This window comes from Crocodylus porosus, unplaced genomic scaffold, assembly GCF_001723895.1.
Source record: "Crocodylus porosus isolate Cpor-Errol unplaced genomic scaffold, CroPor_comp1, whole genome shotgun sequence".
Taxonomy (NCBI): domain Eukaryota; kingdom Metazoa; phylum Chordata; order Crocodylia; family Crocodylidae; genus Crocodylus; species Crocodylus porosus.
The window spans coordinates 3,238,067-3,254,359 of NW_017728922.1; the positions used below are offsets into that span (position 1 = coordinate 3,238,067).

At 45.0% G+C, this 16,293-nt stretch overlaps 2 protein-coding genes across 2 annotated transcripts in view; one reads left to right on the plus strand and one right to left on the minus strand.

The window, feature by feature from the left end:
- LOC109313142 (translocating chain-associated membrane protein 1-like 1) overlaps positions 1–15,153 on the minus strand; it is a 29,014-nt gene extending 13,861 nt beyond the window's left edge. Inside the window, exons 1-2 of the mRNA XM_019539577.1 lie at positions 14,953–15,153; positions 562–622 (exon numbers count right to left, since the gene is read on the minus strand). Of these exons, the coding sequence (XP_019395122.1) occupies positions 562–622; positions 14,953–15,072 (181 nt within the window). The 5' untranslated portion in view covers positions 15,073–15,153. The remainder of the gene's footprint in view (positions 1–561; positions 623–14,952) is intronic.
- Positions 15,154–15,397: 244 nt separating this feature from the next.
- Positions 15,398–16,293, plus strand: part of ZMYND8 (zinc finger MYND-type containing 8) — a 112,943-nt gene continuing 112,047 nt past the window's right edge. The window contains exon 1 of the mRNA XM_019539579.1: positions 15,398–15,413. The gene's annotated coding sequence lies outside the window, so the exon portion shown is untranslated. The remainder of the gene's footprint in view (positions 15,414–16,293) is intronic.

The following is a 16,293-nucleotide window of genomic DNA, read 5'->3' on the forward strand; positions in this document are numbered from 1 at the left end:
GATATAGTAGTACATTAAGCTAATTTCAAAAAGTTTAAAATTACAAATTGAAATTGTTAATTTAACAGCTATCTGTTGGGAAACAAAATGGGAAATATATGATCCAGATCTCTAGTATGTTAAACCATATACAGAATCTACCTATTTTAACTATCTTTCATGAAGACTTGATCTCTAAACATAAAGATACATAAAAACCACTAGTGAAAATATAAGACAACATGATTAACCAACTGCAGGGTTCTAAGATATCCTGCTACTTGATATGAAAACCAGAAAGTTGTTAAAAAAGGAGAAGGGACACCTTTCTTCAAGTTAAGGTGTGGCCCAAGAAAAGTACTGATTATGGGGGGAAAACTGAAGCAATAAATGTAAGTCACTACTGAAGACCTGGCAGCCCAGATATTATAATGGTGAGAACACTGAGAATCTCAGAAAAACTTATTCTAATATGCAGGTGAAATTAGTTAATGGAAATTGGACTATTTTACTTATAAATGTACTTTCTATAGATGATTCTTATAGAGTATATAAATAACGATGAATTTGCTTTAGTCTTACCAGTAGCATAGGTAACATTGTACTGCACAGTAATAAAGATAATGACATACTTGGCTGTGACCTGTGGAAAAAAAGTGAAAAAAAAAGGGTTATCAACTTCTTTAAAATACACTCAATTTTAATACATATAGACACACAAAACTAAAATTATAGTACAGATACAACTAAATATTTCCCTTCAGATTAAGTCTGGAAAAAAGGACAAAGTCAAATAAAGGATAAATGTCAAGTAAAATAGTTTCTTATAGAAGCAATGTAAAACAATGTATTTATATATTAGTACGTACAGGGCAGAAATCCTTCACCTGCAAAATTAAAGCATCTGGAACCCAAAGGAAGTTAGAACAGGTCCCAACTGGTTTTTGTTTCATATCTCCAAATATCTGAAGCTATTACTAACATAATAAAGTTAGGGTGAATTAATGTCTGTCTGCAGTTTTTGCTTAAGATATTTACCGCGATTTCTACTTCAGTAATCTCCCTCCTTCAGACAAGGTTTCCTAGGATTTGTTAATACATTGGTCTAAATTTATTATCAAGCATTGTTGATAGAAGACACTACCATTCTTATTCTCTCACACGCAAACAAAAGCAAAATTAACCTTTTAACATTTATTTCTACACAACAGGACTGCTATTTTAATGCTGTCATTTTAGATTAAGCCTCAGACTAGTTCTTTTCACATTACTTAACATCTTAAATATTTAGACTAGAAGGTCCTGAAATTAAAAAATATATATATTTGGTTTCAAGGATTAAAAGTTTTAAGTTCATTAAAACAGCAAATATGTAATTACAAGATATTCAGGAAGAAACTGGTTAAAATAACTCAAATATTAACTAGGGGTTCATATTAAATTGAACGCGTCATATCAGAGTCCTGTGCAGGCATGTGTGCTTGCAGCAGCTCAAATAGAAGCAGTGCAAATTTGAGCCAGTACTTTTTGCCTCAGTGCTCATGCCTGGACATGCACTTTGGTATGGGGCAAATTGTGCCACTTGGGGCAAAATAACCCTGCCTGGCTCCTCCCAGATCTGCAGCCCTGGAGTTGCCCTGTGCTGGCCCCAGGAGTACAAAAAGCTGCTCTGGCAAGCAGGAGCTTCTGAGGCTCTGCCAACTGGTACCTGAAAGCACTACACTTGTGCCAGCTGGACTGCTGAAGCAGCCATGAGAGTTCCCTGCACCCTCCACCCACTGCAGCAATCTGGCAGTGGGGGCTGCTGCCTGGCTGTGACCTGCAGCATGTGGCCCCAAGGCTGTGGGCCTGCCAGACCCAGCTGGGGACTGCATGGCCATTAGAGGTATAGGGCCCTCTGGGCCAGCTGCCAGTGGGCTGTAGCTGCAGAGTCAGCCTTTGTGTGGCACTACGCTGGTCTCCAGAGGGCCCAGGTGAGGGCAGCAGGGCCAGGACCAGAGTGTGTGCAACCTCACAGCTCACAGAGGGGCCACACAGGGATTTCCTCCTCAGAAGTGGAAAGGGAACGCGAGTCCCATCCTAAGCTTAAGATGACTCAATCAGCAAATGCATGCAGTCCCCCTATTTCTCAACTCAAATTTCTTGTGAAATGCAAGGAATTCTCTTGTAACACTTGAAAATGATATTTCATAACAATGATAGTTTCTCATCAGCTATAGTTTATCTTACAGAGAAAGCATTTTAGTTCCTTCAAACTTTCACAAGATTAAACAGAAAACAATGGTGTATACATATGAGTCAGCTGAGTCATGTGGGACCTGCCCAACTACTTGCAGCCTTTGCAGTTATGACCAATGTGTGTGTACACTTTGTAGAAGCACTGTATGACCAAGCAAACTGAGATTCTACCCTAGGTCTTCCAAAAACTCACTTTTATAACTGGACTGAAGAATGAACAGAATATATATATTTTTTTTTTCTTTTCTCTTGACTGGCCTCTTTCCCTGTTCCTCCCCCGCACCCACCGACAATGAGGCTTATCTGGAATGAGCGTGGAATAGGCTGCGGTGCCTCTTTGGCTCATCTACAGTCAGAGCATCTGGTTCAGGATGATTTGAAGATGCGTGTGAAAGTTCTGCGACTCAGAGCTGTTGACACACTAGGCTTCATATTATTCTTGTCTATCCTGGAGTGCTTATCTTAACAGACAATACATTTGTGATGCACGACCCCAACAGGAAAGGAGGTACTTATTAATCCCTCCTTTGCCAGCAAGCTGTAATACTGTGGTCCTGAGAATACCTTCTGTTGAAGACCATGCTGAGCCTGATAGCTTGCTATTAACTAAGGCAACGCGTCAGACTCCTGACACGTGTATTTTGTCTTCTGTCCCATACATCTCTTGTCTTTCCTAGACAAGGCTTCTTGGAACTGTGAACAGCTATTATAACCAGACTTAGATTTGTTACAACTTACAGGCTGTGTCAATTGGTTGAGTACTAATGACCAAAAGTGTTCTTAATAGATGCAAGATGCCCTTCTACAGTGTGGGAAACTGTTCAGTAAGATCAAAAGTCTTTTCTCTATGGTCAGAACTTGTAATCTGAACCCAGATCCTCAACTGCGTGCTGAAATAAACTGGGTTGATACTGTGTTCTTTCAAAGTCCATGCTGTAGCAATATCAGCATGTTGCATTTCAGCATGATCTTTTTCCAGCTGACGATATTGAAACTCATCAAAAGTTTCCTCCATTCTTAACCATTCGGCAGAAATCCAGCTGGTGAATGGACTTTCAACATCATCTTATTTTGAGGCTTGTGGAACTTATGTTTGAAGCTATTTGGCTTGTTTGTTGTGTTTAAGACAATCTTTCTAATGGCTGTCATCTCACAGAGGGTTAGCGTGTTCCAAGCACTTAGTGGCTAGTTCCCCCCAAACCCCCCCCCCATACAAATCCTTTTATAGGGGCAAGATGATTCTGATACCTCATCCAAAGTTCATCCCTGGAGCCATCTCAATTTCATGTGCATCAGTCAGTTAACCTACCATTTGTTTTCTCAAGCTTTGCTCAATTCCAGGAGGGAAACTGGATTCTTTCTACACTTCCAGACACTTGCTTTGTGGAATGGGCCAAATACTTTGAACGCTTCCTCATCACTTTGTGGCTGTGTCTGGCTCATAGAAAGACTTAAAACCCTCTTGTCATAAAGAATTTCCAAGTGGTTCATACAGTGATCACCAACAATTCCAGCTGTTGATGTGCCCGTCTCTTCAGATATTGGGGCATATTCTACCTGGCATCTTCAGTTCACTTCAAAAAGAGATCTGTAGAGCAGAAACCTGCTCACTTTTGTCAGATTGTTTGCTCCCTTCAAGCATTATCTGATTGATGTGGTTGGCACTCACTCTCACCAGCCAGAGGAGATCCTGCTTGCCAGTCACCTGAAGTGGAACGCACAGTGAAGTGTACTCGGAGAAATAAATTATTTTAATCTACAGTAGTTAGTTCAGAGCAGAAAAGGATTCACACTGACTACAATAGCTCCAATAACTATAGTTATTACAGAATATATAGATGTTTTCTTCCACCTTTACTTCCCTTCTTTCTCTTCCTTTTGTCCTGAACATCTTCTTACATTTCCTTAGTCTCCCTTTTCTGTCCTCCCTGTTGAGTAGATATGGTGCAACAGGATGGCAGTCCCATTGTATTAGGTGGTTTGCAGACATATACAGAGAGGCAGTGTTTTGCCCGGAGGCCCCCAGCAAAATGTGGCAACTGCATCTCCCTCAAGGACAAGGAATATCTCAAAGGAGATTGATGTATAGTTTATGCCTCTTTCAGTTAGGTTAGTGTTCCATTCTTTTATTATGCCACTTCAGCTTCTATTTAAAGCCAGCCCAGGTTCTGGGTAGCTGCTGATAGCTGTGGAGCCTGGGCTGCTCCCAGCAGGCGGCTGGGAAGGTAGAAGCCCTGTTGCAAGCAGCCCAGGCTCCATGGCTATCAGCAGCTACCCAGAACCTGGGCCGGCTGCAGCTGGAAAGCTACAAACAATTGCTGCCTCTCCACCTTGGCCCAGGCCTGGTGTGGCCCCAACGGGTACAGTGCTGGCACCTATTGCCTTCCCGGGGCTGGGAGACAACTGGGGCTTGGGCAGGGAGGCAGCAGCTGTTTGTAGCTTCCCAGCTGCAGCCGGCCCAGGCTCTGGGTAGCTACCAATAGCCATGGAGCCCAGGCTGCTCCAAGCAGGCATCTGGGAGGATGGAAGCCCTGCTGCAAGCAGCCCAGGCTCCATGGCTCCAGAGCCTGGGCCAGCTGCAGCTGGGAGGCCACAAACAGCTGCTGCGGCCCCGGCCCTGGCTGCCTCCCAGCCCAGGTCCCGGTCGCCTCCCAGCCCCAGCCCTAGGCTCCAGGGAGCCAGCAGATACACGCTCCCTGCTGTGCTGCCTTCACCACTGCTTCTGCAAAGCAGCATGTGGACCCCGGCATGGCAGGGCATACTACGGGCCACAGAAAGCTGCCTGCCACTCCAAGCTCCCCGCTGCCCTGGCCACACTTTCCCTGCAGGCAGGGGCAGCAGTGAGGGGCATAACCCTGCATACCATCTATGCTGCTCCTGTGCACACAGGGGAAGTGTGACCCGGCCAGCACAGAGCTTGGAGCAGCAGGAAGCTTCCCTGTTTGGCCCCTCTGTGAGCTGCTGCTGTGAGCTGGTATTTCCAACCAGATGCTCTGACTTTGTAGATGAGCCAAAGAGGCACCACAGCCTATTCCACAGGAGTCTTATGATGAGCCTCATTGTTGGGGGAAGGAAGGAGGGGAAGGGGCAGGGAAAGACGCCATTCAAGAAAATATAATTACATATTCTGTTCATTGTTCAATGTGATTGCATGGCCACTGACAATGATGATCACTAGTACCCATTTTTCAAATGTTCTGGCAAATACAATCAGTGGAATATGGCAAAATAACTCACATAGGCAAGATAAAAGTTCATCACTCAAGAAACAACCTGACCAGTAATGGTATGATTTATGCATTTGTGGCCAAGTAGCTATCTAGCCGTTATTCCTCAGTAGTCCACAACATACAGGAAGTAACAAGTCATTACTTAGGGGGGGTTTCAGGAGAGCAGTAGGAAAACTGGACACAGTACTCCAGCTGTGGCCTCACCAATGCCAAATAGAGGGAAATAATCACTTTCCTCAATCTGCTGGCAACACTCCCAACAATGCAGCTCAGTATGCCATTATCCTTCTTCACAATAAAGACAAACTTTTGGTTCATGTTCATTTTATCGTCTGCCGTAACCCCCAGGTCCTTTTCTGCAAAGCTGCCACTTAAGCCAATCAGTTGCCAGCCTGTGCCGGTGTTTGGGACTGTTCCATCCTAAGTGCAGGACTTTACACTTGTCTTTATTGACCCTCATGGGATTTGCTTTGGTCCAATTTGCCAAAATCTCTCTGGATCCTACCCTCCAGTGTATCTACTACTCCTGCCAGCTTGGTGTCACCTGCAGACTTGCTGAGGGTGCATGCTATGCCATCTTCCATTTCATTGATGAAGATATTGAAAAAAACTGGCCCCAGGACTGATCCTTGGGACACTCCACTTGATATCAGCTGCCAACTAGACATTGAGCCACTGAAAACTACCCTTTGAACCCAATGATCCAATAAGTCTTCTATCTATCTTACAGTCCATTCATCCAACCCACACTTCCTTAGCTTGCTTGAAAGGATGTTGTGGGAGATCATATCAAAAGCCTTGCTAAAGTCAAAATATATTATTTCCACTGGTCTCCCCACATCTGCAGCCAGCAATCTCATCATAGAAGGCAATCAGGTTGGTCAGGCATGACTTGCCCCTGGTAAATCCATGCTGACTGTTCCTAATCACGTGCTCCTCCAAGTGCTTAGAAATTGATTCCTTGAGGACCTGCTCCATGATTTTTTGATGGACTAAGGTAAGGCTAACCAGTCTGTAGTGCCCTTGATCCTCCTTCTTCCCTTTCTTAAAAAGTGGTACTATATTTGCCCTTCTCCAATCATCTGGAACCTCTCCCAATTTTCACAAGTTTTCAAAGATAATGGCCAGTGGCTCAGCAATCACATCAACCAACTCCCTGAGCACCCCCAGGAGCATTGCATCCAGCCCGATGGACTTGTTACACATTCAGCTTTTCTAAATAGTTCCTGTTCTTCCACCACTGTTGGCTGGTCACCTCTTTCCCAAACTGTGCTGCCAGCTGCTCTAGTCTGGAGCTGTAGTCTGAAATCTTCTACAGTACTATTCTCTTTGGGTTTCTTGCTAAATTTTTAAACTTTAAAAAAGAAAAAAAGGCAAAGCATATATGAAAAGTAATAAAGATTAAGAGTAGCACAGGATACAATAAATTAGTGACAAACAGCCACCCTAAAGTCAGCATGATAAACCGAGCAATTTCAAAGTTATGGTTGAGGAAGAAAAATAACCTACACAAAGAAGGAAGCAGGGAAAATCTTAAAAATAAGAAATCAGTTGGATCTGGAACCAAGAACTAGAATGAATTGATCATAACTGTAACACAACAGTACACAGTACTGTACAGTAAACAGTAGTAAAAGTTCAGCTTGCTTATATGCTTTTATTGTGCACTGAATGGCCATACCCTATGTTTGGGTTCTTTTATGTTATCTTAATAGCCTTAACTTACATTTGGAATTTTTAAAGTTATCTTAGTATTAAACTTGTGAGTTTGCAACTACCTCAAAACAAGCATTTCCTGTTATTATGCATGGATGGCCTGACAGTTGAATGCCACCTGAAAAAATTAAGCTTCTGCCTACTTCTGCCAAGAAGTTTTTTTATGTAAAAAGCAACTAATTTAATTAGTGGCCAGCTATGAAAAATGTGTTTGGTCTGCTGCCCAGCCTGAGATACTTAGGGTTAAATTCCAACTATGGATGATGTCACTTTTGACAACTAAGTCAATAGATTTGCAGCAAATACATGAATTTCTGTAAAATTAGTCAGGACTATGAAAAACTAGGCTTTTGATGGTCTCAGTCTAGATACCCAATAATAAATTTACGCTCAACAACTCTGGCCTCAGTTTTTTATCTGTAAAATGGGGATAACTCCTCCTTCATATTTTACAGGCATATTGTGAAGGTATATTCAATACTCTTATTATAGTAGTATCAAAACATTTCACAAGTACAAGAGAAAATCATCATCTAAAATACCCAGTCATATGTAGCACTTTTATTGGAAAATAATGGTGGAGATGCACTGAAGGTACCTGAAGGACAGGGTTTCCAAGACCACTGCAACAAGAAGGAAGAGAACTGTGTTGCTGGTTGGTGACTCCTTTCTCTGGGGACAGAAGCACCAATCCAGATTTCCAGATGTACGCTGGGAGGTGTGTGCCTGTATGAAGCCCAAATTCAGGACATCACAGAGAGTCTGCCAAAGTTCATCCATCCTTTGGACCACTACCCTTTCCTGCTTGTCCACACAGGCACCAATGATATTGTCAGGAATAACACTGACCAGATCAGAGGAAACTATGAGGCTCTTGACATTAAGGAACTTGGAGCACAGGTATTCTCATCAATCTTTCCCATGGAAGGCAGGGGTCCAGGCAGAAAGTGTGTTGCATTTTGGAAGTGAATGTGTGGCTGAGACAATGCTGTCAACATGAAGGTTTCAGCTTCTTCAAAAATGGGCACATGTTCTTGGGAGGAGGGCTGCTATTAAAAGATGGGATCCATCTGATGAGAACACAGAAGAGCATCTTTGGGTCTGGGTCTCATCTGGCCAACCTAGTAAGGAGAGCTTTAAACTAGGTTTCATGGGGGATGGTGATCAAAACCTTCCAGCAACAGTACAGAGGGGAAATAACTTGAAGACTCAACTCAGATCTGGGAAAGGGCCAGAGACCTACAGGTAGAGATGCACCGATACATTGGTCCATGTCATAACAGCACTGATAAAAGGAAAATTTATATTATTGGCAATCAGCATTTTTTGGCCGATGTGGGTGATAATGTCACTGATAAATGCCGCATGCATAGGCAGAGCCACAGCATGCACATGGCCAACAGTACAGCCCAGCAGCCTGGAGAGCAGAGTCCAGGTGGTAAATCCATGGGGGGACAGATTGAGCCCCCTGCAGTGAGGGAGGGAATGAGGCAGGGGCTGCACATCTGGAGCATGGCAGGGGGCACAGAGCTGCTCTGCCCCCTCCTCCAATCCCAGGGCCCTCCTGGGGTCATGTGACCGCCTGATTAAGGCTAGCCCACACCTGCAGGCTGCCCTAGTGCCTGCTCTCAAACCTTAAAGTGGCAGGCACCAAAGGTACTCTGCCACAGGCTGCCACACAGAAGATGGAAAACACCTTTTCTCTCTTGGTGCAGAGAGGAAGACACAAATCAGTGGACTGAAGTTGCACGTAAAGTAAATTTCTATTGGATGTCTGGAACCTTCTTCACTGTGAGAATAGTGAGGCATTAGAATAGACTACCTAGGGAAGTCGTGGACTCTCCATCACTGGAGGTGTTCAAAAAGAGGCTGGACAGCCAATGGTTGGGGATGATGTAGGCATAGCTATGCCTATTTTCTACCATGGGTATTTCTCATGCTTCTGGGCTTTGCTGGTTGTTCCCTGCCTCTCCCCCGCAACCCTCTCACTCAGATTCCCTGCCTTTTTTCCATCATTATGTGTGTCAGGTGTTTTTAAGTCTCCCCAGAGGCACTGGGTGTTGGCTACAGCTAAGGCTAGGGACTTCAACTGGAGTGTGCTGACTGCCCTGCTAGAAGCCAGAAGTTCCTGGCTAGAGGGTCTTGCCCTTCTGTTCAAGGTCATACTGATCACCATATTTGGGGCCAGGAAGGAATTTTACCCTGTGTTCAGATTGATATGGACTTATAGGGTTTTTTTTACCTTCCTCTGTAGTGGGGGGTGGAGGGGACAGGGCAGGATCTCTTTAGCAGAACTTGACAATACCCAGGACTCCTTGAGCATAAATGACAACATTTTATAGAAGCAGGACATTGGCTGCCTTGCTTCCTCTGCTTTATCTGTGGGAGGTTAGGGCATTTGGTCTATTTTTTATCAGGTTTGAGGGTAGTCTTATATAAAGTTTAGATTATAGCTGTATGGGATGGTTTGGATAGGGACAATCCTATTTCAGACAGCAGGCTGAACCCTCTGGAGGTCCCTTCCAGTCCTACTTCTCTTTGACTTGATATTCTGTTCATTAAAACTAGTTTTAGCATACTACTTTTTAGAAGACAATACTATCACAATTCTAAGTACAGTACACCAGTCCTGCAAAGAGAAATATTTTACCAAATTCTGTCAAAGGGAAAGAAAAAGAGGTAAGATAAACATTCAGTCACTGAGTCACTATTTAAATAGAGTCAATATTTAAACAGCAGTCATGACTCTGCTCATAAGTTCTCCAGCAGGTCAAATTAACATTGGTTCTCTAAAAAACTCATAATTCTTTTTAATTACTAGATGAATTTCACATTATGGATAGTTATATTAATCAATTAAAAAGGTAAATATACATTTTTATGAGGCAAAAAACAAATGACCCTCTTACTATTGCAGCAAACAATTAAGCTGCCTAACATACCATTACTTGTATGTGCGGTTTAATAAGAAATTCCTTGAGAATGTGCAGGCCAGCAGACATATTGTATTTTTGTAGCAACTATTTTTCCTTGTGGAAAGCAATGTAAGAAATCAGAGGTGCAAATTGATCTAATTCATCCATCTCGGCACTCAACCTGTAAAGAAGTTTTTCCTTATGGCTAGCCTGAAGCAATCTTCAATCAGCTTGTGCTCATTCTAGTCCTCCCCTGGGCGGCCTTCGTGAACAGATGTTTCCCCAGGCCCTGATGCACACCTTTGATATACTTACAGGCTACCACCAAGTCCCCCCCGAGTCTTTTCTCCAGGCTGAACAGTCCCACGTCTTTCAGCCTCTTCTCGTATGACCTGGCCTCTAGAGTGCCGACGAACAGGCTCCCCCACAGAGGTGGTTCAGTCATCCACCCTGGCAATCTTCATAAAGCATCTTGACGCCCATCTTGCTGGGGTCCCAGCAGTTTTTCCTGCTCAAGTGCAGGAAGGCTCGACCTGATGATCTGTAAGGTCCCTTCCAGCCCCTAACAACTACGAAACTACTGGTTAGAAGTGGTTTATTGTACAGTGAGTAGCGTTTTTGTTGTTGCTGCAGTTTTTCAACTTCAGTCATTTTATCTTGACTTCACAGAAGAAAAGGAACACTTCAGATTTTTTTGTGACACCTGTATATTCCTATAATTTAGAGACACGAAAAGGAAATAGTTGCAAAAAAGAATTTCCGAGCTCACCTATGCAGTGATATATCAATGATAAGCAGTCATGATAAGAGAATTTCCTGAAACTGAATAGAGGTAGTTTTGTTCATTTTATACTTCTGTTGCCTAACAAACTCTGTGTATCAACAGACAGACTAATCCGTTAATATGTAGACTCAGGAAGATGACACTACCATTTTATACTCTGTTTATATGCAGAAGATATCCTCAAGCCTATAAATGCTAGAAGCTTAATTTAATTTACAATGAAATATTGCATTTTGGATTTCCTTACTTGTGAGCTGATCCTCATTTCCTTTAGTGATTTTGAAAAAAATCAAGTCACAAAAAATTACTAAGGTGTAGGGAAAAAAAACCCAAACAGAATAACTGTCAGGCCACAGGCCTGAACCTAGGGCCTGAACCTAGGGCCTCAGCCTGTTACCCTATGACTGACCTCCAGTCTGGTCAAGGCTGACCTGAAGCCTCTAGCAGGGCCTAACCCTCCACCCTCTCCCTGGCACTGGAGTGGCCAGCTGGGGTCAGCTGACCTTCCATTTCACATACGTAAACCCCCAAACAGAAGCAGGAAATGTCTGGGCAACAAAGCTTTGCCTGATTCATGATTGCTTTGCTACAACCTCTAGATCAGTAGTCTCCAAACTTTTTTGATTGTGCACCCCATCAGTAAAACTTTTTTGAGCACGCACCCCCAATATATGTACATTTATTTATAAATTATATACATGTACTACTCACGTACCATACGTGACATGTGACTGACAAACGGACTGAGTGAGGGCGCCTGTGTCAATCCGTTTATTAAATATTGGTAAAACTTAATTTCTTTCTTATTTTTTTAGATAAAAAATAAATATAAATAGAAGTTCTAATATTTTCTACCTGCACCCCAATGGAACGTCTTGCGCACCCCACTTTGGAGACCACTGCTTTAGATTACTCCTACACTCTGCTTTGGACAAGCTCTCCTAGCCTCTTGACTCAGCTTGTTGGTAACCTTACACTCCATCTACTCCTCTGGTGCCCTTGACTTGGAGAATAGAATCTGAAAGTATACCAAGTGACCACCGAGCCCCCCGATCTGGTTTGTTCTCTGGGTTCTACACACCCACCCTGACCTGGGACAATGCCTCAATTCTCAAGTGGCTCCAGGCTCACAGCCCATGTCCCAATGTGACAATAACCAAGTGACCCTTATCTAAGCCCTGCAGGAGACCTTTCATGTCACTGAGATGCAAAGTTAATTTGAAAAGACGACCAGATTCTATACAGGAACTTGTGACAGTATTCATGGTCACCAGGAACCAACAGATTTCTGGTTTCTCAGTTTGGCTTAAATGAAGTGAAAGAATCAGAATTCCACTATCAAGTTGCTAGTTGTTTAAGGAATTATTAACAAACTGCTGATAATCTGTGATGATTACCACAGGGGTTATGTACATACATACATAAATACTTACACTGATAAATTTTAAGTTTCCCATTCAATTTTCATAGGTAGTTCTTAAAAAAAAAAGAACCAACTGACTTGAAACAAGTTTTTATGAGCCCTTAAAGCATAATAATATGTTTCAATGGTTGCAATATTATTTAACATGTACTACTTAGAACCACTATACTTTTTCAGTTTTGTAACTTTTCAATGGACAGCAGCGCTATGCGCAGATACATTTTGTATCAAAAAGTAGGACATGTCAAGAAATAAAAGTTAGTTAATGCAATTGGGGTGGATACGTACCATGCCTTATGGTCATCACATGACAAGGTACATTAGGCTTCATCTGCATAGTTTTTGAACTTTCAGAATCACACTGATTAAGGCTAAGATATTTTGCAGATGAACTTATACCACAACAATCCCTAGCATGGATGCAAATATCTTGGTGGAAAAGTTCTCATAGCTTATTCTTCTTGTGATTCAAGGTGCTTAACTTACTGGCCCCACAAGCTAAACAACTCATCTTTGGTACAGGGGCAGCAGCTTGGCAGTATAGTTACTAGAGATGCTGTGCGGACAGAGCTCCAGACCCCAAAGGCTGAATGCCACCACTTCCAACACCCCATCCTTTTCCCCTGCTGCTAATTTTAGCTGTTAGCAGTGATCTAAGCCTCCAAAGCAGGCAGTGGGCAAGGGGGACTGGAGGGCTAAGTAGTGGCAGCATTCATCCTCTAGGTTCCAGTTATGCTGACAAGTCCTACAACTGCAATTTAACCAGGAATAAGCTACCATTGTGCTCATGCTACACAGGCTGTACCATACTAACTACAGTGATGGTATTAAAGCAGTTTAACTTATCTTCATACAAGACCTTAAATGAGAATAAAGAAAATTATGTTCGCAAACTTTTTTCATTCTTTTTCTGCTGCGAGCAGCCAAAAAGCAAGCCAGTCTCTTTAAAAGGTACGGAACTTAAGCTAAATGAAAGACTGTATGTGTTAAGGCTTTTCTCTGTAGAATTCTCTATTTAACCAATAACATTTATTTTTCCTCCTTCAGGGTTTTAAATAAAAAAAGCCAACTAATCTTCATAGAATAATGAAGAAGTATCATTGCTAGGCCTCCTCTAGTTAATGCTGTTCTACCACATTTCAACTTTGTGCCCTAGCCCTTAAGTTCTGCATTAACTATTTCATTTTGCACAGCTTCTGATACAGCAGAACATAGTACTGTAGCATCAGTTACTCATCCAGAGACAAGCTATTTCATTATCAGGACTCCCTCCACTCTCTACCTTATTTCTACAAAATAACTGACATCTACTGGAGTAGTAAAGAGGACTGAACATAGAATTAACACTTACAACCATATACTCTCAAGCAAGTATTTAAAAGCCTTTATTTTAGACTTGGGGGTGCAGGGCCTTTTATATTAAATTTCATTCAAGTGAGGGGGACACTGTTGAGGGGATTCAACAAGCCATTAACAACCAGTGTGAAATTTCAAGTGGTTCCATCTTCGAAAGCCCTGCCTCCCTCCCAACACATTCTTGGAAACACCCGCGAAAAACAACTCCCATCTTACCACCATAAACTCCCCCAAATGCAAGGCCAGCCACCTCCCTATTCATCCAGCAGTCCCTTCCAGCTTTAGAGAAAGGCAATGATGGAGATTGGCACAAGATACCATGCAGCATCATGACATGACAATTCTGTCCCAAAGAAGAACAGACCACAAAGAGGGCAATCAAGACACTAGAAGAAGCTGATGAAAGGGTCCCATGACTATCTGAGCAACCACAATGTTGTGAAGAGAACTTCAGACACTAGATAGTTGCGATGTGGAGACAGGCCCAAGGCAGAGGTTCCCAACCCCCAGGCCGCAGCCAGGAACTGGGCTGCAAAGGGTTGGCTACTGGACCAGAAATCTCGACATGACTGGCATACTGTGGACCAGCAGCCAATCCCTTTTTATACCGAATATAAAAGCCAACCCCTTTTTATACTGCAGGTTGTCCGTGGCCGTCGCCAGCTTAGCCTCACCAAGTGTGGGATGAAACCTGAAGAAAGGTACACCTGTATGGCAGTAATCTTAGACCACTGGTTCCCAACCTTTTTACACTGTGGACTGGAAGTGATGGCTGACCGGCATACCATGGACTGGCAGCCAACCCCTTTTTATACAGTCCGCGGTCTAGAAAGGTTGGGAACCACTGGTCTAAGGTTACATCTGTCCTGGTGTCTTTTTCTTCAGGTTTCAGCCCGTGCTTGGTGAGGCTAAGCCAACAACAGCCACGGAGGACCAGCACCATCCAAGTCCGAACGGCCTTTCAGCCACCGTATCAACCCGACCCAGCTCCTTGTAGGTCGAAACAAGCTGGCTATGCCACTGAGGCCTGCCAGGAGCCTCCACTTGTGGTATGACTAGCAGAAAAGAATCAAGCACAAACAAAGCTCACGAGAGGGAGCAGATTTGCTTCGGGGGGTGGGAGGGGGAGGAGGCCGCTGGGAACGCGAGGGCCGCCGGGAAGGGAGGGGAGAACGGAGTGGGCAAGGCAGGGGCTGCGGGCAGGGGTGTGTCCCAGCGCCTCCACCAGGCGGGATCCGCGGAGCGAGGCAGGGAGCACGGCCGGGCCCCGACGCGGGGAAGGGAGGCGAGAGGCGTAGCCTGGCTCCGTACCTCGAACATGAGCCCCAGCAGGAGGCCCATAGCCAGGCAGGACACGGCGTCCGCGTGGTTCTGCGTGACGAACTCATGGCTCAGCACGGCCGGGCTCTTGTTCTTCCTCCGCAGCCCCATGGCGGTGCCGGCGGCCGGGGCACAGGCGGCCCAACGGCTCCGCGAGGGGGAGGTGGCCCCTGCTCTGCTACACGCACACCAAACACCTTGCGCCGGGGACCCGCCCCCTTCCCAAAGGCAGCCAATCGCTTTGCAGGATCCCTCTGATTGACACGGCTACCGGCTAATCGACAGGAGGCGCGGCTTCCCCGTGGGCGTGGCCTCCGAGCCCGTTAGACTCTGGGAACTGCAGTCGGGGTGCACGCGAGTGACGCGATTTGCTACGAAGCGGGGGGCGGGGCCTGTCCGGCTCCGATCGGCGGGGCGGGGCGGGGCTCAGGAGGAAAGCGGCGAGGGCGCAGGTCAGTGTGGGGTTGGTTGAGGGGCTAGTGCCGCCTCTTCTTCCCCCTCGCTCTGAGCGGGTGGCTTGTGTCCCGTGGCTCAGTCCGACGCGGGCCCGGGGCCTGAGGGGAGCAGGACTGTTCCCGGAAGACACCCCCCCGCGTCCTGGGGACGCTTGAAACCCGGCCGAGACAGCAGCGGGGCCCAGGGGCAGCCAGGCCCGAGGAGAGGCTGGAGGCAGGGTTTGAAATTTGGGGGATACAGATGAGAGCCTTGCCCCCCCCATAAGAGGCGAGAGCCCCCAGCCACCCCACACCTTTCTGAGCAGCAGTGGTAGCAGCTGCCAAGGGTGGGAGTGTGATTCAAACTCGGGTGCAGGCAACCCCACAGGCCAAAGGTCACTTCAGCAAGGAGGTGGTGGTGGGTGCCATTTTTCCATCCCACCATGCTGCTGCGGGGCTCCTCCCTGGGCCTGGACAGGCTCAAGGCTCCATTGAGGGTTCGTCTCGGATGCCAGACGCACCCACCCAGCAGGAAGCCAGCACCGGACTCCCACCACCTATCGGTGCTAGAACCCCCTGCTAGTGAGGTGCTGATCCATCGACAGGGCCAGCAGCCACTCTTAACCTGGTACCAATTCTTGCCAGTTTATCCAGATTCCTACTTAGTGTTTTAGGGTGTTTTTTTAAGCCCCAGGTCTTCCAGTTTCCAGCACCTGGGTTTAATTTTAAAAAATGACAGCAAAAAGCTGGAATATGAACCCAGAAGAGTTCAAATAGAGAAATCCTTTTTTATTTGCCTTGGTGCCTTGGCTTTTGAAAGAAAGTATTGAGGGGCCTGATTTATGATTGTTGAACAGTTGAGGTCAACGTGTGTGTAAGGAAAAAATTGTTGTAGCTG